General features: G+C 36.0%; 1 protein-coding gene across 1 annotated transcript in view; it reads left to right on the top strand.

Annotated features, from left to right (window-relative positions):
- LOC102695794 (protein disulfide-isomerase TMX3) overlaps nucleotides 1-27,475 on the top strand; it is a 41,995-nt gene extending 14,520 nt beyond the window's left edge. The window contains exons 8-16 of the mRNA XM_015354653.2: nucleotides 380-457; nucleotides 2,042-2,108; nucleotides 12,730-12,828; nucleotides 15,343-15,400; nucleotides 15,584-15,637; nucleotides 20,716-20,772; nucleotides 23,062-23,191; nucleotides 23,584-23,652; nucleotides 26,557-27,475. Of these exons, the coding sequence (XP_015210139.2) occupies nucleotides 380-457; nucleotides 2,042-2,108; nucleotides 12,730-12,828; nucleotides 15,343-15,400; nucleotides 15,584-15,637; nucleotides 20,716-20,772; nucleotides 23,062-23,191; nucleotides 23,584-23,652; nucleotides 26,557-26,835 (891 nt within the window). The 3' untranslated portion in view covers nucleotides 26,836-27,475. The remainder of the gene's footprint in view (nucleotides 1-379; nucleotides 458-2,041; nucleotides 2,109-12,729; nucleotides 12,829-15,342; nucleotides 15,401-15,583; nucleotides 15,638-20,715; nucleotides 20,773-23,061; nucleotides 23,192-23,583; nucleotides 23,653-26,556) is intronic.
- The last annotated feature ends 264 nt before the right edge of the window (nucleotides 27,476-27,739 follow it).

Raw genomic sequence — 27,739 nt, 5'->3', positions numbered from 1 at the left:
GATTCTGTTACAAATGTATGTAGATTCAGTTTATGATCCTTGTTTTCAAAACTATTAGTATTATTATTGTTATTCTTGTGAATGTTTGCTTATTAATATCAGTAAGTAATATTTGGTCAGCTCTTTCACTCTGGCCTGACAGTTCTGGGGCAATTCAGAGATTAGGGTTAAAATCATTCAGAATAGTCATGGAAATGTTAAGCAGTGCTAACCATACTCTTATGTGCAATAAGATTAGTTTTACAATGGTAAACTTGTAAAGCTTAAACAGTAACCTACATCCTCCGATCTTGAACTGGATAAGATAGCTTTCATTAAAAGTGAATGTGAGAGTTGTTGTTATTGCAAACTGAAAAGCTGCTGCATTTTGTTTTTTCAGGAAAAATACATTGAAGTGGCATCCGAATTGATTGTATACACATACTTCTTCTCTGCCTCTGAAGACGTTTTGCCAAAGGTATGTTGGTATGCAGAATTTGTAAAAGCTATCTTAGTTTCCCAGAGGGAGACCTTTTTTGGTCTATCAAAGGCTCATAAATGGGTGCATTTTTGCAATTTATAAATGTAATATACAAAGTGTTAGATTTAATATTGTTTGGTTTTAAACAGTTTCTGAACTTATTTAAACAGTAATTTATACACCAATGTCTATCTAAAGATCTTTTAATAAACTTCGAAAGAATATTTTTTGGAATATTCCATTCATTTACATTACATTTTAACTGATTTAACAGAAGAAATGAAAAGCTCAGTGGAGTTGCATTTAGACAGAGGTGAAGTACACTGTGTAATAACAGCTCAGTGTGAGTAGATGTGAAGGGGCTGAAAGTATGTGTGCTTTTATTTTTGTTACAGTTCAGCATAAGCAACACTTATACACAGAATGAACACCTGTATCTTAACTGGCTTTAACACTGCAATCCTGATCCACAGTATAGAAATACAAAGGATTTAATGCTTACATGCCATCTGCTGTTTTTTTATGTGAGGCAGCTCCTCTTCGTTGCTGTGTTATATGTGATGTATTCTAACATTTTACAGCAATATAGCCTTGATGCTCTGTAGTGGGCTTTGAAAAAGGGTAGGATGCCATACAGTATGTCCAATCATGGCCATTATGGGTCAAAGGAGGTTGGGTTCTTTCTAAAAGTGATGCTAGGAGGTGCTAGGAGATGTGGAAAGAGCAGGTTTGTGGTATCATCTGTAAATATTAATTGCATGTGCTGCATTTATACTGACTTTTAACTCCTGGTGAACTTATCAGGCACAAATGATAATTTAAGAATACCCAACCTTGTGTATGCTAATGCACAAACACCTAATACATATTTGAAGGCTTAGAAATATGTTTAAATATTTATAAATTAATTATAAAACGTTAAGTCATTGGCTGGTGAAGGAAGCTTCTTAGCTTAAAGTCTTTGACCATATTTAGACATCTCTGCCATATTTAGACAACGGCCGACTGCATCCAAGAAGACAACATTTTCTTGAAGTTAGACCTCAGAACAATCCTAACAACATGACTGGTAGTGTGTCTGGAAATTGCGGCTGTGCTGCATCCAAATAATCACCAAAACACATTTTAATATCTTATTCCATTTTATCATATTCCTATATTTATAATTTTACCATCGATATTTGTAAACATTTTGATGCCTTGTATAAAATTAAGGTAGGCTTTCCTATGCATTAACTTTGCTCAGTATTTAACCAGTGCTATGTGTACAATAGATGTTTTTTCTTTCAAGCCAGGATATTCATATATGTGTTGGATCTCTATTTATAAATACAGCTCTGTCATTTTTCTGAGCTGAAACAGTTTTGTAATAACTAATAGTATTTAATTTGTTTTGTGCTGTCTAGTTTGCAGTGTTTATCTTAACATTATTTCAAGATTTCTCTGCATGTGTTTATCCCCAGATTTGTCAAACTCACATTGCACTTGCCTAATGTTAATTTCTTTTGTGTGTAATAGTCAGTTTTGCACAGTTTAATCTGCCCAACACATGTCAGCTGAAGGCATTCTTATTTTGTTTAGCACATAACATTACAAGAGCTGCCTGCAGTAGCAGTCTTCAAGGATGGAACCTACTTTCTGTATGATGGTGAGTCTAGATTTGCCTTGTTTTTGCTGGGTGGTATTAGTACATGTGACTTAATATTTTTATTTTATTGTATTGCCTATTTTTATGCAATTTATCTGTAGCAGTGGTATTATTGTGTGTCTCCTAAAATAGCAGCAGACAACCCTGGCATAAATAGCATTGATGGGGAACTTGAAGTACAGTATTGCCTTTGAGAAGTACAAGTAGGTAGCTGCATCAGCAAGTGTAGGCGGCAAAGGAAAGGTTTATTCCATGATGAAAAGAGAAGAAGAGTTTATTTTCTCTTTTCAGCATGGAATAAACCTTTACATGTTCCTTAGCATAATGTTACTGTGCTCAAAATTGTGCAGGTAATCATGCGTTTTCCATTTCTGTGGAGAAAAATGTTTGATGACAACATGTAAAACATAAACGATGTTATCAAAATGTTATGCAAGTGCAAGATACGAATCTGCTGCTCTTATGATTAGGTTCAGTGATAATGGTAAAATGTTAAGATAAAAAATTTTCATCAGCATAATACATTTGTCATGATCTTTGTCACATCTGTTCAGTAAGAACATCTAGCCCATTTGCTGGTTAGTAGCTGGTTAGTAGCAAATCCATTGTCTTCGACAACTTCGTAGCTTATTGCATACTCTCTCAGCCCTTTGCGTATAGAAGTGCCTTTAAAATTCACATCCAAATAGTTTTCCAGTTGTATTCTATGGTTTAAGTAAAGAAATCCACTGGGTTAACTTTGCTATTGGCTTTGAAGATTTTGAATCAGCCTGCCTCATAACCTTGCCCTTGAGTCTTCTCCCTGTTCAAGACTAAAAAGCTTTAGTTTTGTTTCAGCTTGTCATTGTAGGATATTCCTTTAATCCAAGTGATGTATCTGGCTGCTTTTCTCTGGACTGATTCCAGAGCAGCAATATCTTTTGACCAGTATGGTACACAGATTGCTAAAAGACATTTTGCTAGCATTCTAACATCTTAACATCATTTTCCTTTACTTAAATTGTATACTTTTAACAGTATATCCTAACATTTTGTTTGCCTTTTTTATTGCTTGCATGAAAGTCATTATCGAAATAATGTGTTTAATAGGTTTGTGTCTGTTTTAAAGTAATGACAGTAACAATAGTCTCAAAATGGTTCTGAATATGTTTTTTGTGTTTATATATGTACTATATATTACATTTAATTCTGTGCAATATTACTGAAGCTTTTGATTGTGTGACATTTTGCATATGGAGAAATAAATGAAATACAGGTTGACATTTTCAGAACCAGTTTAGTGTTGTATAGTAACATTGTTTGACCCAATGTAGCTGATTATAGTTTTCTTTATCTGCTGTAGGTTCATGTGTCTAATTTACGTGGATGGGATGGTTATGTTTTTATATGTAAAGAAATTAGTATAGTGATGAAATTATCATGATAACAGGGATTTTCTAAGAGAAATATATTATTGGGTTGCAGAGAACCCATATTTACATAGCAACGCTAATTTATAATTAGCAGTAAAGTGGTAATTTGCAGTCTGGCGAGATGGGATGTTCTCAAAACATGGATATTTAAGTGGAAAGCCATGTCAGTGTTTGAACTGCAAAGAAACTAGTAGTTGTTAATTCCAAGCTAAAATAAAAAAAGAAATGCAATGTTTTGGCTGTGGAATAATCTTCCAGTAAAGTTTTATGTACTTTCTTGTTCCAGTCTCAAGACATAGCCCACAAGGAAGTACTGCACATTGAATCTTGTATTTGTTAATGGCAATGCTTCTAAGAGGGCAAAAGCTTGAATAGTAATTTTGTTTTTCAGTGCAATTTTGCCATTTTTTTTTGTTGTTGCGGTCACCTGTTACCAACTTTGCATCACCTTAGTATTACATTCCATCTGTAGCCATTAATCTTTATTTTCAGCTGTATGAATACATAGCTTGATGCAGTGAAACCTATGCAGACTCCATCCAAGATATTGTTTTAAAATTACATTGCCTAGCATACCAGTCTGTGGAAACCTTTTGGTGGGATAAAAGGTGTGATATTTAAACTTTTTCAGAACAGTAAGACAAAAGCTAATAGTGTTGGGTTTGTAATTAGATAGTTAATATTCCATTCTTGTATTTTGTCTGCAACATTGGGCTCTTGCACAAGCAGACTTTATTTAGGCTTCAGCGTTTTAAAACGCTCTTGGGGGCAAACATTGTAATTTATTGTTGGTCCCCTTACTAAAGGTGGTAAAAAAATATATTTTTATAAGTTATATAAGGCAATTTGCTTTAGATATGTTAACATTAAAATATAAATGTCTGAAAAATGAGAAGCCACAAGAGTTTGAAAAACATACAGTGATGTGCTGATCAGATCACAGTGCACTCTTGTGACAGTGTGACCCTTTGTTGTGTGGAGCCAGTCATAATTCAGTATGTTGACTGCCATTTTTCTCTGTTTCCGTATTACATGCAAATGTCCTGTCTTACCTTACATTGCTTTTTCCTGTACATGACATTGCACTGTACTCATGAAAAGTGTTCTCAGATCTGCATTGCATTGTGCATTAGGAAATTAAGGAATGCATTAAGCAAAGCAGGCAACCTGATCATTTTTATTATTGCCAGTGCATGTGCATGTAGAAAACCTCTCACCTCTCTTTTGTCACTTCTGAGTTAAAGGTACTGTTGCCTCCATCCATAGTAATCTTTTCAGCTTCCCCTCTAATCTTGTTTGTTCTCCCAGTAAATACTCTGAGCATTGCTCAAGTGTGAGAAGCATTCAGGCCACTCTAAATGATTCTCTGAATGACAGATAAAATCAGACAGTTTTATATAGTTGAATTTGTACAGACCACAGCAAAACAGATGCTTTTTAAAATGGTTGTTCTTTTGCTTATTAGATCTAAAATGATCATTAAAGTATAGTGTTAATGTTCACCTTGCCTCATCTATTTATAATTAGGTGAAAAAAAAAATGTAGGTACCAGTTTAAACTGTTGGTTTTGCTGGGCAAGTATACCTTTTCTTCTTGGATCTGTGTTGCATAATTGATTTTTAATTAATTTAGATCCAGGCATTGCTTTGCTCTTTTTAGGAGGCATTCAAAATTGTCTTGTACTGGTGGAACAATGTATTTCCTGTCCATCCACTGTGGTGTTTTTATCCAGCTTTATCTTTGACAGAATTATCAAGTTTAATTCATTTAAATGATGGAAAAAATTACGATGTGAAAGTTGTACACTGTAGCTGGAACTTCCGAAGATAGTGAAAACTATGTTCCTAGTGGCAGCTTGGGAGAAATGTCCTGCAGGTAAAATGCATCAAGATTGTTTTCAGCAAATTGAATTTAGAGCGGTTGGAACAGTCGTTAGCATTATGCCGTGCAGCGCTGGGGCCCTAGATTCGATTCCGGCCTGGGGTGCTATCTGTGTAATGTTTGTACAGCACCCCTGGAGCAGTTGGGGTAAGGGCCTTGCTCAGGGGCCCAACAGAGTAGGATTCCTCTGCTGGCTGCGGGATTTGAACCGGCAACCTTCCAGCCACAGGCACAGATCCTTAGCCACAGAGCCACTGCTCCGCCCCAAAATAATAAAGCACACACAACAAAGTTAAAATGCCGGAACCCGGGATCGAACCTTTAGATCTTCAGTCTAACGTTCTCCCAGCTGAGCTATTTAGGCACTGGTGTGCTACTGGTGTGTTATTTGGCTTCTGGGAAAATTGGCCCTGGTGTAAGTGTGTGCATGTCTGTGTGCCCTGCGATGGACTGGTGTCCTCTCCTTGTGCTCACGCTGCCTTCCGGGACCGAGCTCTCCCTCGACGCTGAATTGGAAAAAGTTCTTTGAAATTAGATGGGTGGACAAATTCAGAGCTACATGCTCTTACAAGTAGAATTACTGAAGTATACACATTTTTAAAGTGAGTATTTTTAATCAAATCCCAAATACTCAAACTGAACAGTTTTATAGGCGAAAGGTGTTTAATTTAAAAATATTCACTTTAAAATGACTCCATCATTTGTAATTCAGCAATATAGGAACATATTGAAAGAGAACTAATGCATTTTAAAGGCATTTTCACATTTTTCACACAATTATGCTTTTACTGTGTTTTATAACTCAAAAGTGAGGGTTTGTAGCTTAGATACCTATACTTCTTATACAGGTGTGTCTAAGACTTCAAGATATAAATAAAGATAAAGGGTTAAATAAAACATTTACAGATTTTATTATTTTTAGATAACATTATAGTTGCAACTAAAAGTTACAATTAACAATATTTTCTCTTCTTGGCTGGCTGTACCATAAGCAAATAGAGTAATATTCATTTCAGTTTTTAGGATGTGTTAATTACCCCATAAACCCAGTTTTGTTCTGTATGTTTACATGAAGCAAAGACTATAACAGTTCAGCTTATTCTGTCCAGTTTTTATGAATTCATTAACTTTGTTGTGGGCTGAAAAAAATAAACAAGATTCCACCAAATGTGCATACTGTTTTGATTTTCTTTGCGTTTAAAGAACAAGTTAAAAACAAAACATATTTTTTGATCACATGATTTCAGATAAATACTACGTACATAATACAGAAGTATGTTGTCTTTGTGATAAATGTGAGGGTTGAAGAAGTTGCGTTGACGTGGTTTTAATTAATTTCATAATATGCTCTGAATGCCTTAATTGGAAAAGTTATTGTTTTTAGAGAATGCACAACCACGTTACTCAATCACTCTTTAAACATATCTATGAAAAATGAAGGAATGTGGGACCGAGACCAGGGTTGCATACTCTTCATTTATGCATAAACCCACCAAAAGGGAACGTATTTTTCCTCTTTAATTTTACTTTCTTTACAGCACCAATTAGAAAAAAGATCTAAAGAATGCTTCTCATAAGTGCATGTAATCTTATCTTTTCATTAATACTGTTTAAGTTTGTTTCTGTGTTCAGGTGGAGCTTTTTTATTCCAGTTTATACTGAGAAGCATTAGAGAGACATTAAATGAGCACTGGTTTGAAACCAATTGCTTTTGTTGCATTTGTAATGGTTCTCACTATATTAATGTTTTTGTAATGCTTTCTGATACAGTGCATTGAGGAACACAATAAACCACTCAAAAGCCATTTTAAAAGTATGAAAATGCTGGCTTGCCCTTTTCAATAGGACTGTCGTGCTGCTCAGCAGTTTGGTCACATTTTTCATAGGACCATAACATGTTAAAAAACATGCAAATGACTCTGTGATCATGGCATCTGCATTTTACATGAGCACAGATGGCATAGTGTAATGTTGCTGAATAATAACATGCTCCAAAATCTTTTTCTACTGTTCAGATAAACTGGAAACCTAAAGATACATATTATATCGCAAAAGAATCTCAAGGAAATGCATGTTATTTTAATGCTGCATTATCAATTTACTGAATAAAGAGCACTATAAAGAGAGACAGAAAATCATATACTTGTGGGTATTTGAAAGTAACAGATGCATATTGGTACCAATGGTATTTGTTGCAGTTTTAAAGTCTCCCATCACATATTGATATGAGCAGGTAAGATTTCGCTGTTTAATAGACGCATCTGTTGAATGTGAGATCAGGACATTCAGACACAAGCTTGATAGAATTCAAATGCATCTAAAGACACATGGAAAAGGTCAAAGCAACAGGATTTGGGAATACTTGCTTTTCACCTTGTCAGAAACAGAGTGTTCTCCTTCATTACTTGCTTAATGTTACCATTCCAGACAAGGTGAGATGGAAGCTGGTAATTGAAGTACAGAGCATCCAGGCAGATGGCAATAATGAACGGGCTCCAGTAGTCGCTATTTGAAAGTCTATCAGAACGGTGTAGAACCCTCAGGACAAACTCCATGCTGTCCATGGTTTCTGAGCAAATTGTATCCGTCTGCTGCACTTGACCATTGTAGAAAAACATTTTCCTTTGCCAGTATGCCAGAAGCACTGGGTTGTGGCACTTAATTTGAACCACAAACACTGCGCTTTCAAAGTCATCCTCCAGCACTTTGATGGAGAGAATGTCCAAGCCTTTAGGGGCAGCCATTTTGTACCGATGATCCTTCTCTTAAATAGAGAGAAAAAGGATGTCATGTTTTACTGCTAAAACAATAATTCACCGTATAATACAACTTTTATAAAGAGAGCAGGTCATGCAAATGATTCATTTATTTTAATTTGCTGACTTTCTTAGTTAAATGTAGTAATATGGGTGATCTGTTCACTCCACTCATTTTGCCATCTGCATTTTTTTGTGGTTATTCAGAGCACAAATTTGGTTTTCTAAATGGTAAAGGAAGATGAAAGCCTTTACCTCAGTTTTTATTTGTAGTAGTAAAATTGTTTTCAAGCTTTGATCAAAAGATGAACAAAACACACTGAGTGTTTCTAATCTTTTTCTATTCTGTTGCTCCACGCAGACACACTTGTCATGCGAGTGCTTTTTAATGTTAAAATGCTTACCTTTATGCTGTACGGAGTGCAAGTCATTCATGAAAAATATAGCTGTGTCTATTGTGAAGCTTTTATATGTGCCCTGTCCTTGAGGTTGATGTCTCAACATACCTGATGTGTAAAAAAACAGTAGAGCTTGTATTTGCATATGATGTAAGCAGACTGGCTGTATTTAGAGTTTATCAGTGGGTAATTAAACAGTTCTCTTAAATCCTCACATAGACCTGTTGTTTGCAGTCATCTGATAAGATAAAGTTTCCCAAAAGGACAATTATTTGCATTTGTTCCAAGTTTAGAAAAGTTCCAGTCACTGTAAATAACGTTTTTTCTTTAGCATTCTCTATTTATTCGTATTGTAATGAGATAATACAATATTATTTTTTAGTAATTGTACAATTATATGAAACAAAACAAAACTTCATTCATGAAAGCATACTGTATATGGAGAACCATATTCAGAACTATCACAAGCAATGTACTGCAACCTTTGTAATAGCATAGACAGCCAGAGTATTCTAATGTAATAGTCTTCTCTGAATTTTCTCCTTCAGAGCTAAATTCTACTTAGTCATGCAAGGCTGATTGTGATAGTTGAAATGCACAGTACATTATTGTAAAATTAAATCCATGCTTCAGTGGCAGAATAACCACCAAAGATTTTACCTGTCGAGAGCAAAACCACTCTAAATTTACTTTACATTTAGCATCAAATTAAAGTACAGAGAGGGAGGACAGCGGCATTTACTAAAGAGGATTTACAATACATGAAAACTAGCAATTTGTACCAGTTCAAGCTTTGAAGGGTTGCTTCAGATATACCAAATACACCTGTAAGCAAACAGAGTGTTTAAAACGCGATCTGAAAGCTCCACACTGCCTTGTGGAACCTGCTTGTCATGTTTGGTGAGCCTGCAGAAAGATCCGTGCTAGCTAAAACAGGTTATATTCTAGGTAAGCTCAAATTTGTATTTTTATTGCAGTAATTGTACAACAAAGCAGCCTAGTTTAAATATACTGATCAGTTATTTTTGAAACATGGTTTTCAATGTTTTAATGACAGGTTAAGACAAAGTGACTTGACATTTATGTTTCAAGGTTGACACTTTTGGCTTTTGGCTATATTCATAAACCATTTTCAAGTACTGTACTCTTAAACAGAGCTACATCCTAAATAATGTTATTTCAGACGTCCTTGGTATCTATTTTTTGTATTTAGGTCTTTCATTTTTATCTTAACTCAACAGTGAAGGAAACGGTAATAATCTGAGAACGTGGAAAATCAACATCTTTTCAGTTTTTCTGTAATTTACAGTTGCTGTTATTTACATATTGTTTCATCATTTACAGTTGTTCTTGAGGAACAACAATCCCAGCATCCATTAAAAATGTAAAATATGCTTGGTTCATTGAAGCCTTCTGAAGAAGTTTTAATATTTAAATGGGATTCAGCAATTACAAATAATTGTAAAGCTGAAATATTTCATATGTTAAGATCTTTGCAGATTTACAGTTCTGTGCAAGTTCTGACATGAACTTGTGACCGTCTCTGCCTCAGACCTTGAAATCAGATGGTATTCCATTCATGAACAAATCATCTAGCCAGTGATCCTAAATACCTGCCAAGAATGGTCCGTGATGCACGTAGATGCTCCCTCATAGTTATTCTTCAGTTTCTTGTACAGTTGTGTGAAAAATCAGGAATGCACATTTTTGTGCAAAGTTGCGTCTTTGTTCCTTCTAGTTCTGCTGTCTTTTTAAACTGTTAAGTGGCCTTCAGTAAGAGGATATCTATATACTGTCACCCCTTTGTGACATGTCTTAAAGATTTCATTCCTCCCACTTTGTAAATATCAGGCTACCTGCAGGAGATGACAGGCTTATAGACAGAACATATGATAAGTCATAAATAAACAGAACTTTGTTTCTGGTGGGTGAAACAGCAGACCAGCATTTATTTCAGACCTTTCAGAACAGACTGGTTGTTTGTAATGTCTATATCTAGTTCGATATTGGCAATACGGGGAGAATTTAGTTCCTTCTAGCCCATTTTACATTTTAAGGTGGGTTGTGTTGAACCAGTTATCTCATTCCTTGTTAGGTCAGTTTTGGTGGATAAGTACTTGTCTGATTGATGTCCCTTATATAGTGCATTTGAAAAATCATTCATGGTACCTGCCTGCCTTTGGTTTCTCAAACACATGCTGAATGGGATTGGCCAGGTGTTGTAAACTCTCCATGGTCCTGTTATATACTCGATGTGCAGTCACGTGTTCCCAGTCCAGTCTTGTGCCCTGTATTTCTGGGTAGTCAGGGATGGATGCTGCCTGTGTATGTGAGGAATACGCTGAAAGCTACATTGAGAGCCAGTGACAATCTGTTGGTCACAGGTCAGAAATTAACCAAGAAGTCTTTTCACTTAAACTGGCATTATAGGAAAACACAGTTTTTGTCTTACTTTTAGTCATAGACTTTGTTACTTTAAAACAAATACTGAATAGTCTAAAAAGGATTAATAATTTTTGAATCTTTACCATTTCTTTGAGCAATGGAAGTACTTTCGTTTGCCCCTAAATCTTTCAGGTTTATCTGCAATTTCTTTTAGTAACGACTTGTCTGTTCTTTAGCATTGCACCCTTAAACGCCTTGCTCTTAGAAACACTGCTGTAGGAGCTATAATGACCAAATACACAGGACCTTTTTCTCCAAAGGAAATGGCTGCAAAAATATTTATTTAGACTGAAATATTTATTAAAAGCTTTTTGAAGGATCCTTGGCATTTTTTTGTGTGAAGGCTCTGATTCAATTCAAAGAAAGAATTAAAAGATTAGAGATTAGAGGTACTGGTCTTGGCTAAAAACATGACCATATGACTAACTGAAATATTTATCAAGTAAGCATCTGAGGCAGTATTCATCAGCAGATGTGAACAAAAGAGATAATGGGGGACAGCACAGAAGATAGACGTGCAGATATTATGTTTACGTCACTTTTTAAAATAATTGAACAAAACATTTTTACCAACTTTCTTATGAAAGCAGCCAATGTAACCAGTAATAAAAATCCAATCTTTATATTTTGAGTTTAAAGCTAGCTATATTGAGGGGACAGTTCCAAATGAATTAAGAAAATCTGCATTATGACTAAAGTGCATGTTAAAAAAAACATTGATTCAGTCTTAAGATTGAGAGTCAGTTCAGTTGTCCTTTAGATTCCGGTATTTGTTTTGAGATTTCGTATTGCATGTTAGTTTAGGTTCCAGTGAGGCTGTATTTTGGATTTTGTGTCTTTTTCCATTTAAACATTGCGAGACTTTTATCAGCGCTGTGTATGGGCAGTTGCATCTTTGACTTTTGTGTCACTTACGTTCTGTGATCTCTAAAACTTTCTGTAAAATACTAGGTACAGTAGATTACTGTAAATATCCTGTCATTTTCTCTGTTTAATTAATGAGTACTTATTTGTGTGGCATTTTTGTTCGACAGAAACATTTTGTAATTTTCTAAACAAGAGCTTATTTACAGACCTGTCAGGTGAACTTAAGGACAACATGTTTTTTAGATAACCATGTAACCATACAGTAAAATTAATCTTCTTGTAATATGAGCTGAGAACTGATAAACATCAGGTTTTGGATCTGATTCTGGTAAATGTAACTGTTTTCCAGGATCATGTTTCTGAGGATCAAAATTCCTTTTAGTCCTCCTTGTCTTCTTTATCCTGCAAAGTTTTTTATTTTATGCAAGTGTAGTTAAGTACATAGTGTGAGGAGTACAGCTTCCTCTCATTTTGGGAACAGAGCGCAATGTGTTGAGCTATGGCCAGAGCAGTGTTTTTCAGTGTACAAACTTATTGGACAGAGTTATTTGGGCATTCATTCAGAAATTAACTTAAATGTATTCATTTTAAACATATAATCTTGGTTGCCCGCCATTAGGATCAACCAACCAAAATGTCAAGGAAGCAGTGTCCATAGTGTCCCATGACTTACATAAACTCTATAAACTTTCTCTATAAAGTTTCTGTTCACTCCTTTCCTGATCATACGGTGGTTCATAGTCAGTGATTTCACCCACTTTAATATCCAGCTATATTGATTTGAAACACAAAGATATTTTGACAGCCATTCAGATTTTCAAAATATTAATTTTGTCATATTTTGTTTTTGATTTTTTTTCAGAATATGAAGATGGCGATTTATCTTCCTGGGTTAACAGGGAACGATTTCTTGGATATCTGCAGATTGATGGATTCACTTTATATGAACTTGGAGAAACAGGTACTGAGGCATGAGTATATGGAGTACATACTTAAATGTCTTCATGATTTAATTTCTACTGTTTTGATTTATTATTAAAGAGGCAAGTTAGAAAATTGTTTTTTATAGATCTTGAAGGCCATTAAATGTCTTAATCATTCTGTGGCCTCTCATATCCACTCCACTGTGCAATTTCGATACAACCAGTTTAATTATTGATTGATTTGATTATTAGCGGGATCAGTCTTAAGGAGATTTAAGACTCTTATTTAAGGAGCTAGTTGTATCAAACTGCTGAACAGATGTGGATTAGAAGAGTTGAGTAGCCCTGTTATAAAATATTAGTCATAGAATGGAATTAGGCTGTCTTCCTTATGTTAACTGCATAATGGATTTAAAATTGCTTTGCTTGTGTAACAACTAAATTGTCCTTTGAAATTGGCCAAGGTTTTTTCATTCACAAGTAGTATGCAGAAACTGCAAATCAGAGCACAATATTTTAATAAGAGACTGATATAAGCATCAAACAAATTGTCCAGATACGCCTCGTTGCCATCACTATGTGTAATTGTGTTCACATTAAAGAGGCATGGCCAGTTATTAAAAGGTAGATTTCATATTTTAAATGAAAAGCAGAACTTGGAAGATGAAGACAAATCAATTAAAAAGGCTGTAGTGTGAAAATACATCTCTTTTGAAATTGAAGCACATGATTATCTTAATCAGGTATCAGCTAATTTTTGAGGGTGTTTTTTTGTAAGATTGATGTGTATTGCAGCTATTTTATGTAAGTCAATATACAATGTCGAATAAATAACACTGATTTAAAAACCCTTTGCTTTTCAGTTTCAAACCTGTTTCCTAGTGCAATATTGTACATAGTGCCTCCAATTCATTTCAGGTGATAACTGACATCTGCTTCACAGGTGAAAAGCTGGTTAATAAGGCAGAGGAACCCCCATTTTTAGTTTAAATTGGGTATACCTTTGAGGGTGCACTACAGGTTGATGCATTGATCTGTGATTTTCTGATTTCCTAGTATATGTCAGCTATATTCTGTAAAGTAGATAGAAAAGTAGATGACTGAGATAAACCAGCAGTGTGCTGTACTAAAAATAAGTCTTTGTATTTGAATAGGCAGAGAGCTACCTGCTTCTCAGGTCTAGTCTATATCATATTAATATCCCACTGTGAGCCTTTTAAACAGGACTAGAACTGTTATCATATGAGATGTAAGAAGCCTGAGGGGTTGTATTGAACTTGGTGCATGGGGAAAAAGAGTCTTTTTAGACTCAGACTTCAAGTATACATCAACACAAAGATATCACTATAGAATGATTAGTTGTTTGTGCTGTTATTTCTGCATGCTGCAAGAGGAAGTAACCAAGACAAACACTGTGAATTCATTCATCACCTGTTTCCCGGAATTGGTCCCATACTTCATCTGTTTAAAATTAATCTTTGGAAATGTTCAGAGAAATGTGTGGGAAAAGCAATGAGGATATGGACTAGTAATTATGATATCTGATATCAGATTATTTTAGGCATGTACAACATTTTATTCATATTGAGTATACATGCTGGTCAGTAGAACTGAAATCAATCCTTTTCTACAACTGTTTGCTGGCCTCACATGCAGAGAACTGCCACGTTAATATGTGCAGCTTTGATACAGATAGAAAAAATGTCAGTTGCATAACACCAAGCATGTAATGGAGCAGACACCAACGCACACGTATGTGGTTTCTTGTCCTAAGCTGTTACTTGCTCCGCAGGTTAATAATTAGAAAACTTGTCCATATACCTACCTCTGTATTAAAAAAAAAACATAATGCAATGCAAGGCAATATATTTGTGCCATACGAACCACTTTTTTGTGCCAACAAATTTTGTCAGATATGTTGAACATATATTATAGATACAAGGAGTAGCTTTCCGAAATATAAACTCCCCGCTGCTTAACACACAGTCTGATTCAGAACTCAGGAAGCAGTGTTTAATATTTTATCTAGTTTAATGTAGTAATTTCTTAAGAGGGGCTTGGAGAATAAGCTTTCATTGTGTGGTATTTGCTGATTATAGTGCCATCATTGACTCTGTTCCCACAGCCCACTGCTTCATAATGTCTTGGATCTCAGAAAGCGATTTGCATAAAACCTCCTTTCTGTGCAGTTTGAAGTGCACAAGTAGGCCAGGCAGTTCAAAAAAAGACCTAATCACAATGATAAAATAAGGTCTAGAACATGTAGTTTGCCACAAAAATGGATAGGTGATGCTAAATGTTTTGCATGTTTTGTGAAATAATTGTTTCCACCTGCTAGAAAAAAAAACATATACACTTTTACCAGTAGGTGGCAATCTTTGACTTTTTAACATTGTACAATACAAATTATAAGGTTTTTCCCAGAATCCATTTGCTTGAATTTAATTTAAATCTTTTAGCTAAAACAAGGAATATGAGCTGGTTCCTTATTATCCTGTTGTTTTGTCTATAAACATATTTCATGGTATTTTATAATGTCTTTTTCCTAATAGGCAAATTGGTGGCAATTGCTGTCCTTGATGAGAAAACCGCCTCTGAGGAGAGCACCAGGTGAATTCTTGAGTATTCCTTACAGCTTAGTTGGTTACACACTTTAAATCTTTGTGTTTACATCTGTTTTAGTGAAACAACACTAAAAGCATTTAGAATATACTCAACGCTATTATATGGTATACTTTATTATGCTAGAATCCTTGAGTTTACTGTTGAGAGATCATTGTGTTTGTCTTACAGGTTGAAGTCTTTGATTCAGAGAGTTGCAAAAGAATACAGGGATCATTTTAACAGGTGAGAATGGCTACTAATACACCTGTCTTAAAAGAATGTCATAAGAGAATGTTCAATTGTTTTAAAAAGAAAAATCTATATATGTGTGCTATCTGCCTTTTCCTATTTGTATTACTTTGTGCAGTGTAATCTGTGTGAGTTTTCCGTTGTTATTTATGCTTAAAAGCTTATTTGCCTTTCTAGAACTGTAGAATTGCAAAAGCTGTTTAGATGCCTGTAGTGTATAAGAAAATGCTGAAACATCCATAAAGGAAACATTGTGTATGCAGTAAACCATGAGTAAGTAGTTTTTCAATATCTGCAGCAAGTCTGGTCGGTTCTGTCTCCATCCTTTGTTTATCGTTAGCCAGTGGAAAATTGTACTGGTCTGTCTGCAAGCAGACTCTTTTTTTTCTGATCTCACCAGCTCCCTTCATTATTTTTTACATTTTTATCCCACTTTGTTTGCAAGAACCTTTAATTCTGCAAATCCTACAAATGAGACAGATCAGATCAGTTAATATGCTTGGAGCCTCAAAAAAACTTATATTTAGGAAAATATACATACAGTATATTGATTAAATGTTTTTCTTATCCTTTTGGTTAATAAATCATTCATGAATGACCGTGATGCACTTGAGTGACTTTGATTGTTGCATAAGCACTAAGGCAACTTATTATTAGGAGAGCTGGTTGAATACAGGGTGGGAGGTGATTTAATCTGTTGAATGTCAAGGCTGGTGAAAATCATGAAAGTAAAACACAGAATGGAACAGGCATACCCTTTGTTATCCCGAGAACAACACCATCACGGTATCAGTATGTTGGAAGCAGAACTAAGTCTGAGTTTCTGAGTCTCAATCACCGTGTTCACAGGCAATAGTTACTGTCCTGGCAAGACACACGCAGTCTGTCAATGACAGGCCTGTGGGAGGCATGAGTCATGACGCCATGCCAGGATCAATGGTAAGGTTTGAGTACAGTGGTCTGGGCAGGAGTGTCTAGTTGCTGTAGAATTCTATATATAGTGATTGATCATAACCTGATTACTAACCGCCTGAATCTTGGGACCTCACTTGCTGGTCTTCCTTTGGGCTCATTCTGAAATGCCAGCATTTTAGCAGGGCAACATTCTGATCTCATCCTCATGTTCATGTAATCTACACCAGTGTGAATATGACTGTTATGCTGTAGGTTGCCTAGACACCAGACTTCAACCTCACTGCATGTTATGTTCTGTAAGTGACATGTGGCATCTAAGGTGCAGGGACTAGTGAACAGTCACATACTTGCCCAGGCTCTGCAAGAGGAATTTACACAGAATCCTACAAGACAGCATCTGTAACATGATGTCAAGCATGCGTTGCAGATGTACAGCTTGGACTGTTTCCACCAGGAGCCACATATAGCAGTAGCGTTTGAGTTTAAAAGTGCACTCTGTTAATAAACGCTGTAGATGACAATTGTTAACTAGTCAGAAATCCATTATGCTGCGCTGAAACTTTGTGAATTTGGCAAGTGTAGTTTTCACATATACATGCTTTTAAAGCTCCCACAAATGGCACTTTGAAGTGGAAATTAATATTTTTCAGATACACAACCGACTCCATAAATTCAGTCGAACAAAGAGGAAAAAAGTTAATAATATCCAAGAAAAATGAAAGTCATGATTGCTCAAGTATTCAAACACTTTACTGTGGCAAACCAAAATTAATTTAGATCCACAAACTTACTTTAAAGAGCCACATAATTAGTTAAGTAGCCTCTGTATATGTGCAGCATAGTGGTTCTCGTGATTTCAGAATCAAAGCTCTCATCTCTTTGAGGTTCCTTGGTTAAGGAATGTATATAAAATGAAAACTCAATCATGGAGACTAAGGAGCTTTCAAAGCAAGTTGTGGTACAAAAAAATCTCAAAATCCCTGAATATTCCTCTAAGTACGGTACTTAATCATCAGGAAATACATGGTACATCATACCACCCAGATACTGCCAAGGTCAACTTTCCAAACTTAGTACAATAGATGCGCAGGGAGGAAATTGGTGAGGGATGCCGCTGTGAACTGTGAAACCAACAACAGCTTTCAAAGAGCTGTGAAGCTCAGTGGCTCAGATGGGAGAAAATTAATGGGCAATGAACACAGACTGCAGTGAGAATACTTTTTACCCTTTCTTGCTGTTATGGTCTCTGTTTTTGTGAGACCAGAGTGAATCCAGTATACCCCAGAACTACATTTCCTTGTGAAATGATAGAAGTCATTGGCTATTTCTTCATGACTTGCCTTTCCAGTTAACCCCAGGAGGTTGAGGCCAAAAATAATTTTCCTTGAACCCATGTGTTCCTTTCCTTCCTAATTGACACGGTGTATTATTGTCTTGAAATACCATGAATGGTAACAGTGCACTGGTCATTAACATCCACTGCATGGGACCTGGTCATAGGACGTGCTGGCAGTCATGGTGCCCTTCCCAAAATAGAGAGCTTTTGTCCAAAGCAGAATAACGATGCCCACTTCCATCATGTTGCTGTTGCCACTCTGAGAATTGACAACAGTATACGGCAGACTAAAGCATTCTGAGCTTGTTACCACACCTACACAATACCATGTATAGTGTGCAGCAAGACTTTCTTCTCAAGAGGGCTCATTCCCCGTTTTCCTTACACTGTGTTCTGTGGTCTTGGTACCTTGGTAGCTCTTTGCTAATGGGCAGCTCCTCTGCTACAAAACCTGTGCATACAATACCCTACCTGCGCTAGATGTTCATGAGGACACCTGGGGCGATCGCACATGTTAAACAGATTTCTTGCATGTTTTCTTGTTTCCTGCCTTGGAATATCATTGAATATGGGAATGAATTCACTAACATGTATGCCAGGAGGTTTTTACAAGATGTTAAACATTTCTGATTGCATAGTTTTGGAGAACCCTATTATACACAGTACTTGGCACTGGATAAAAATGGGCATACAGTAACAATCTGAGATCATCCCCAAGAGCGATATCTTATTCTTTTCCATGGGGGTTAGATTGATTTATAACAGGAACTGCTACTTTTTGCAAGGATGAATCATTCAATAAAGGTCAAAAAGATGTCAGTGTTCGCATTTCCATGCATATTTTAACTACTCTAGCAATTTTTCTCAGGTTGAATGAAACACTGGCTGTATTTTCATGAGCAAGGTTTATTTTGCACAAGATGAACTGCTGTTTTTCCAGCATCATCCAAAAGAAGGAAGAAGGTGGAGGCTTGTGATTAGATTAACCATGCATAGTTTACTGTAACAGTTCCTTCATAAAGAACATTTACCCGAGAAACTCATCATGGTCTGACATTGGGCGACTAAACTGTTAAAAGCTCAATGGTCTTCAGGCATATGCACAAGAAATGTTTCTCAGTAATTTTTACAGCAATTTCTATTCTGTGTCTTTGACATGCACATTACAGGAAAAAAATCCATCACTGCTTATCTTTAAAAATAAGAGGGTAAGACTGATAGTGAAACCTTCTCTTATCAGCTTTTCTGAATACATCTTTACCAAAGACATAATAGTCTAATTATCTAAAATTAAAGGATTTCAAAGTGTTTCTGAATACCTGTCTCTAATAATGCCTTCCAACAAATCATGTGCAATATCAGTATCCGTCCTGAGATGTAGATAAGCTTAAAGCAACATAAATGTTAGGCATGAGCAGTTTGAGGCATGAATTTCACCATTAGAACTTTTTGTTATTTTGAACTATTATTATCGTAACAGTTTCAAACACTTCACATTGGCTGCATATTCATATTTTAGCTTTAGATTACATTTTTTTTTAAATTCTAATCATGGTAAATTATAGTGCTATATGACAAGCTTGGTTTCTTTTCACTCAAACTAAGCTGTATTAACTAAGTCAGTAAGTGATTACAATTGTAGAAAGCACTAGGGGCACTAGGGGAGAGAAGTGTTATGCTCATAATAAGCATTTTGTGACTCCTGATTTTTAAAGACTTTTACAAAGCACTGTTTTTTCAAAGTTGTTTTTTATTCATAACATAAATTCTAAACTTTTTCACATCTTTGATGACAGGTGCTGGTGTTTGCAGTTCTAGAGTATTTACATTTTTATTGCCACTGTCTTTATTAATGGGTATTGCAAATCAGGACTTAATGTGTGGTTGTCTCTTTGAACAGTCGCATACTGAGATTTCCTAGAAATAAAATTGCAGTTTTCCTTATGCCACTCAGTCCTGTATTCCACCTCTGTGTATGATGCAATACAAATCAAATTTTCCCTGCATCTTATCGCAGTGAGCCATCGTCAGGGGCTTTCCAAAGAGAAATCATTACCAAGACCACAAAACCCCAGGAGCTAGTATGTAACAAGAATCAAGCTAAGTGTTTTTGTAGGAAAAAAATGTCTGCATTGATTGTCTCTGAAAAGGCACTCATGCACACCCAGTCTTACCTTTGTCCAGTAGAAAAAAGGCAACACTTTTAAAAGTCATTGGGGGTCTGAAATGGTATTTAGTGGTTTTGTTTTATCCAGAGGATATTTCTTTTCTAACACAGCAATGTGTAAAATAAGTAGTCTTGAAACAAACTGAAGATAGCCGTTATAAAATTTCAAAATGCAATAATCACAGACATATTTGCAACACTTAGCTCAGATTTTTGCACCTTCATGTGATGACAGGACAAGACATGCCTTTATCTGGGGACAATTCTGGACCTGGAGTACTATCTATGGTCTCCCCCTGTTTGTGGGATTTTCCTCTGGATGCTCTGGTTTCCTCCCACAGTCTAAAGTCATATTGGTAGGTCAGTTGCCTTCTAAAACTGGCCCTGGTGTGAGTGTGTGCCCTGCGATGGACTGGCATCCCGACCAGAATGTACCTTGCCTTGTGCCTGTCGCTTGCCAGGATAGGCTCCAGCTCCCTCAATAATACTGCAATAGTGGCAGTAGATGATTTGGTATCGCTGCTCTAAACTGAATGCTGCCACAAGCAAATCTCTATTTAAATATTCAATTACTGCTTCTGTTGAGAACATATTGAGTTGCTTTTGTTTTCTTTTTGTTTGACATTAAGTGGTTCTTTGTTCTTATTTTCACAGAGACTTCCAGTTTGGCCATATGGATGGTAATGATTACATTAACAGTCTGATAATGGAGTAAGTTTCATTTTTCCATTACAATTATGTTCTTATGTTCTTAGTTTGGCTTCCTTCAAGCTACAGCTGGATGAGATCCTTGGATCAATAAGCTACTGCGCTACCAGAGCCAAAAGGCCTACTTTTATTTCTCTCTGAGTCGAAAGCCCTTAGTTTATAATTTAAGAATAAGTTTTACTGTGCTGCTCAAATCAGTTTTTAGTCAACACTCTGTATTACAGAAGCCAATTCAGGCCTGAACTATCCATTGTAGATGCAGATTATTTGGATCAGTTTGATATACTGTAACGTCACTTGTTAGTGGAATTCAAATTTAAATAAATGAAGTTTTTCATCATTCTGTGAAAAAGAAAAGGGATCTTAAGCCCATTATTATCCAGATGGTTTTTATAAATTCTGGCCTGTTTTATTTCTTCCTTTGGACAATTTGGAATAATCATCTTCTTAGTAGATGGGCTGCTCCTGTGAATGGTTTGTAAGATGTTGTTCTACCTGCACAAGTGGTTTCTAATTGGTGATGTGACTTGTCTACTCCAGTCCTTCTTTTCTTTCTCTACCCAGTAATAGTCTTAACCAAAGAGGACTCTGTGTTGCATGCTGCTAATACTAGGTATTCTAAAGTTCAAAGAGTCCTTCATAAAAATATCTATAAACAAAGGGGAATGTTTCTGAGTGTGAGCATAATTTAAAGGCATTAAATTAAGGAATTAAAGAGTTTAGACTGGCAACAGCCAGTTTTTTAAGGTTTCATGTGCCTCCCGATGCACAGTTTGCCACATAAGAAACTACCTTGAGTCGATAGATTTTTATAGTTCAGTGTATTTAGGCATGATTATTTACAGTATTCATTGTTTTCAAATCACTTACTGTACCAATGACAGAGAACAACACATGCCTTTTTAGTTTTGGGGGGATAAAATGTTGAACACTTGAATTTCCTGAAACATATGTATTAAAAATTAATATATAAATAAGTAAAAGTTTTAAAATGCTTGTAAAACATTACATTTCTAAATACTAACGTCTTTGAATAGTTAAACAGGATAAAATGTTAATATACCTTAAATTAAAAGGCATGTCTTTTATTGCAGTATTCTATAGCATAGTTTGGAATCTATTTGGTGGGTAATTTACACCAGAATATTTTGAAACAGTTTGCCATTGACCTAAATTTTTGATTCAACTTTATATTCCCCTTATCTAACACTCTTTTGTAGAAGAAGAAAATAAACATCATATTGGGTTTTACAGGTTAAGTGAGAAAGAGATACTGGGAGTTCAGAGGTTCAGATGACACTGGAAGTATTGGTTTATTGACTCACATAGTATGTGTAGTTATTTTGTAAAGTTCGTACAGTATAGTTCATATGGAGTCTTGACTGAAAATGAAATAAAAAAACATGACAAAGATGGATAAATATCAGGTTTCTCAGTTTTGTTCCTGATTGGGCAAAGGATAAGGTGTTGTACTGTAGGAGGTAGATCTACTGATATAAGTAGCTTTTTTATTCCTGTGTTCTTTTGCAATGACAGATACTGATCGCCAAATGCTATATCATACTCTGTAAAAAACCTGACTGAAATCAGACCTATTTGCATGTTGTGGAAACCTTATCAAACATATTTTACATAGTTTCACTATGTATATCGTACAGTTTTGAAGTATATCATACAGGTTGTCCTATGTTTCAGTAAATTTGGTGGATTTCTGTTTTGTTACATTCTTAGAACAATTTGTGCATATTTAATTATTTTCAACCATATCTTTGAGATTTATTGTATTGTGTGGCCATTCCTCATGATATTAACATGGTTGTATTGTGTTTAATTGGCAGCAGAGGGAATACAATATTTTAATTTTTTTCACGTCTGAACTGGGAGCAATTGTCTGTAAAGCTCTGGTAGCTTTTAGATATTTATTACTGCCAAAACTTCCTGCTTCTAAAGGTCTCTTGTATTGATGAAACAGATGAATTAACAGAGTTATTGATTTTGATTACCCCTTTTCACTCCATACAGAAAAAGCAGCATTTATCTTCAATAGTAGACTAATTATTTAATTACTTATGCTTTGCTAAAGATGTAGTCAGCTATACACTTTAAAAAAAATGTGTATAGCTTTTAAATAGTAATGTCTAAAAAAAATCTTCCTTTCTGTTCTATTTCTGTGGAGCTGGTATGTTTTTATATAAACAAGAAGTCTATAAACATTTTTTGAAACAGGAAGTGTAGGAAAGGTAACCCTATTTTTTTAAGTTGTCAATTTGTATTTATTTTCTAAATTGACAGTGAGGTGTCTGTTCCCACAATCATCGTCCTTAACACTTCAAACCAGCAGTATTTCCTCCCAAATAAAGCCATAAACAGCATTGAAGATCTCGTTCAGTTTATTAACCAAGTCCTGGATGGAACAGCAGAGGTGAGCTTCTGTAGTTTACTACAAACTGATAATACTGACAGGCATTTCCTCCCAAGAACCATGTAATTATTTACATTTAAACTTCATAGCCTATCTACAAGAGTTGTTAAAGGTATCAAAATGATCAGTAAGACATTGAAAGAGTCATTTACAAATATGTTCCAATTAAGTTTTAAAATGAAATATATGTCTGAATAAAAAAAGATTTTGTTATCTAAAAACTTAAAGCTATGTTGGGTACCTTTTAAATAGTAATGTCTTAATAGCTGGAAAGTTGTTCTGAGGTATATACAAGCACAGAATATTGATGATATATGATCCTGAAATGAGCTCAGTCCTGAAACTGGCTCAATTTAAAACAATATAAAAATGTGTTGCGTGTTTTGTGCTAGGCACAAGGTGGTGATGGAATCATTCAGCGCATCAGAAGAGTTGCATATGATGCAAAGTCAACTGTTGTTGTAAGTATAATTCCTTGTTATAATAATTTTTGTGTCTATTCCTTACTTTAACACTTATCAAGATTCTGGTTGTTAATATAGAAGAATGAGTTAAGTTATTACGTTATTAATAACATCTAACTGTTATATTTTAATAACATAATAACTGTTATTAACAGTCATTGGTATGTTTTCTGACACAAAGCTTGTTTTGAAGACAACCTAATACACATCATCATACTCAACATTGATGGTGAAAACATTGGTGATTCATGAGGTAAAAGACTCACTCATCAAGTCTCCTCACTGTCTTTAACAAGTACTGCCTGCCTGAATAACAGCAGATTATTTGAAAAAGTAAAGGGCTGAACAAAATAAGCATTGGTCCTTCCAACCATTTGCTCTAGTTTAATGTTTTCTTGATCCTGTTTCATATGTGTTTTTCAGGAATATCACAAGCTCCTCATCAGGTGTGCTGAGCGTCAGCTAATCTAATGCTGGAAAATGCTTTGCTATTATTAAATATGACAGAAAGGTGCTTTATTAGTGAGAGTAAATCTACTCATGTCAGAATGTTAATTTAGCATGCCCATGCCTCATAGCAAAGAGGCACATAATTACCATTTTCCCCTCCCAATCCGTCCTCAAGAGTGCACATAAAATCAAAATTGTCTTCTAAATGAATAATCATGGCATTCTTTTACAGTACATAAAAGCCTATCTGAATATATTTCTGATTCATTGAAAAGTCTCCACATGAATATATTATAGGGATAGTTGTTTCAGATATATTTGAAATATGAATGCATTCAAATATATATGTTACCTTTATGGATGGCAAAAGAGAGCAAAATTCTAAGTTACAGTGCCTTGCGAAAGTATTCGGCCCCCTTGAACTTTTCAACCTTTTGCCACATTTCAGGCTTCAAACATAAAGATATAATTTTTTTATTTTATGTGAAGAATCACCAACAAGTGGGACACAATTGTGAAGTGGAACGAAATCTATTGGATTTTTGAAACTTTTTTAACTAATAAAAAAATGAAAAGTGGGGCGTGCAAAATTATTCGGCCCCCTTGCGTTAATACTTTGTAGAGCCACCTTTTGCTGCGATTACAGCTGCAAGTCGCTTGGGGTATGTCTCTATCAGTTTTGCACATCGAGAGACTGAAATTCTTGCCCATTCTTCCTTGCAAAACAGCTCGAGCTCAGTGAGGTTGGATGGAGAGCGTTTGTGAACAGCAGTTTTCAGCTCTTTCCACAGATTCTCGATTGGATTCAGGTCTGGAGTTTGACTTGGCCATTCAAACACCTGGATACGTTTATTTGTGAACCATTCCTTTGTAGATTTTGCTGTATGTTTGGGATCATTGTCTTGTTGGAAGATAAATCTCCGTCCCAGTTTCAGGTCTTTTGCAGACTCCAACAGGTTTTGATCCAGAATGGTCCTGTATTTGGCTGCATCCATTTTCCCCTCAATTTTGACCATCTTCCCTGTCCCTGCTAAAGAAAAGCAGGCCCAAACCATGATGCTGCCACCACCATGTTTGACAGTGGGGATGGTGTGTTGAGGGTGATGAGCTGTGTTGCTTTTACGCCAAACATATCGTTTTGCATTGTGGCCAAAAAGTTCGATTTTGGTTTCATCAGACCAGAGCACCTTCTTCCACATGTTTGGGGTGTCTCCCAGGTGGCTTGTGGCAAACTTTAGACGAGACTTTTTATGGATATCTTTGAGAAATGTCTTTCTTCTTGCCACTCTTCCATAAAGGCCAGATTTGTGCAGTGTAAGACTGATTGTTGTCCTATGGACAGACTCTCCCACCTCAGCTGTAGTTCTCTGCAGTTCATCCAGAGTGATCATGGGCCTCTTGGCTGCATCTCTGATCAGTCTTCTCCTTGTCTGAGCTGAAAGTTTAGAGGGACGGCCAGGTCTTGGTAGATTTGCAGTGGTCTGATACTCCTTCCATTTCAAGATGATCGCTTGCACAGTGCTCCTTGGGATGTTTGAAGCTTGGGAAATCTTTTTGTATCCAAATCCGGCTTTAAACTTCTCCACAACAGTATTACGGACCTGCCTGGTGTGTTCCTTGGTCTTCATGATGCTCTCTGCGCTTTCAACAGAACCTTGAGACTATCACAGAGCAGGTGCATTTATACAGAGACTTGATTACACACAGGTGGATTCTATTTATCACCATCAGTCATTTAGGACAACATTGGATCATTCAGAGATCCTCGCTGAACTTCTGGAGTGAGTTTGCTGCACTGAAAGTAAAGGGGCCGAATAATTTTGCACGCCCCACTTTTCATTTTTTTATTAGTTAAAAAAGTTTCAAAAATCCAATAGATTTCGTTCCACTTCACAATTGTGTCCCACTTGTTGGTGATTCTTCACATAAAATAAAAAATTTATATCTTTGTTTGAAGCCTGAAATGTGGCAAAAGGTTGAAAAGTTCAAGGGGGCCGAATACTTTCGCAAGGCACTGTATATTGTTTAATTTGCAACATATTTTAAACTTTCACTCTTCTGGAGCTCAGAGTAATTCAGAATGAGTTTCTCCCACTGCTACAAAGTATTTCTAAGCTTTATTTTGAAAAGGTAAAAGTCCTGCATTGTGTAAGAGCAGCTGCTATGTGTTTGCTCTTTTTTACACTGGCGATGTGTCTGAGATTTTGAACACATTCCTGCATTTTTTTACCAAGCTAAGTTCAGTGCCTGTTTTTTTTTTAAAATGTTCCTTCATATATTTGAAGGAGAATATAACTCCTAACTGTATACAGCCCCCCTAATCAAAGAACAGATGCTCTTATGATCTAGTTGAATATTAAATAACCATATACCTATATGTCTGTGCTGGATGCTTTTATAGGAGTGTATAAGACAAAGAAAGAAGACAGTGGTTTCTGTTTTTCCTTTCAGTCTGTCTTTAAGAGCTCTCCTATCCTTGGCTGCTTCCTGTTCGGCCTACCCCTGGGGGTGATCAGCATTATGTGCTACGGCATCTGCACGGCCGAGTCCGACGACGGTTCGGAGGACGCCGAGCTTCTGAAGAAGGAGGGGAGGGAGCTGAGCGACGAGGGCAGCGAGGACGAGGAGCCAGATGACGGCAACGACGGAGAGGCTGTAGGGAAACAGAATCCTGCCCTCACGGAGGGGGAACATGAGGAGAAGAGCTCTGCTGAGAAGAAGATTGATTAACAACAGTCTAGCTTTAACACACAGTGCTTGAAGAAGTACTGTAGAAGTACACCCCCCCCCCCCACCACCCAAACCCTAGGATTTTGTTTTCCAAAACAAAGTTTATTTATATTTTACATTTATCAGGCTGTCACAATCATGACAAAGATTGATTTGACTTTTTTATGAAATGGGGGTTTGCTGTTTCAGATGTTTAGGCAGAGGGGTGAAGTGATGTGAAATTGGATAGGTAAGCACTTGCCATAACACTGCTGCTGTGACTCAGGATTCTCCCTTATTTGATGATAAACTCATGTTATATAGCTAGTGTGGAGCTGCAGGCCTTTTGGCACTGCTTAAAGAAAGCAAAAGCCATCTTGTTGCCTCCACTTTGTTTTTAGTGTAGGTCCCTATTGTGCTGTGATTCTACAGGTAGCTCTTAACTGAATTGAGCAGGATTCTGTTATCTATTTTTTTGCTGAATTTGGCTGTATAAATGCAAGTGTCTTTTTCACTCTGACTTGTAAAAATGTATTTTAATGCACTGACATTAACCAAATCAGAGGATAACCTCGAAACTGGTATGCACTTGAGGGATAAGGAAAATCCTGTGAAAAAAAGAACCCCATCACAATTAAATGTTTGATTTTCTTGCAGATGATTTTTGACATTGGGATTGTCCTTCCTTTGCTATAGAGGTATTCAGTCTTATCTCAAAAGGGGCTGTTTCAAGTCATGCTTAAATTAATTTTTCACTTCAGCTGCTTAACATTGCTTCAATTTGTCCTTTATATTTTTTTCCTCGCATATGTGACAGTCCCTCTTATAAGAGACTCTCCTCCGCTCTCCAGACTGAAACAGTTTAGAGAACAGCATCGGGGACATCTGTGCACAGGACTGAAAAAGATGGATTTCTTTTGCTTTC

Source organism: Lepisosteus oculatus, chromosome 6 (assembly GCF_040954835.1).
Source record: "Lepisosteus oculatus isolate fLepOcu1 chromosome 6, fLepOcu1.hap2, whole genome shotgun sequence".
Classification (NCBI taxonomy): Eukaryota; Metazoa; Chordata; class Actinopteri; order Semionotiformes; family Lepisosteidae; genus Lepisosteus; species Lepisosteus oculatus.
Note: the sequence above shows the minus strand (reverse complement) of the source record. Positions and strands in the feature narration are given on the sequence as shown.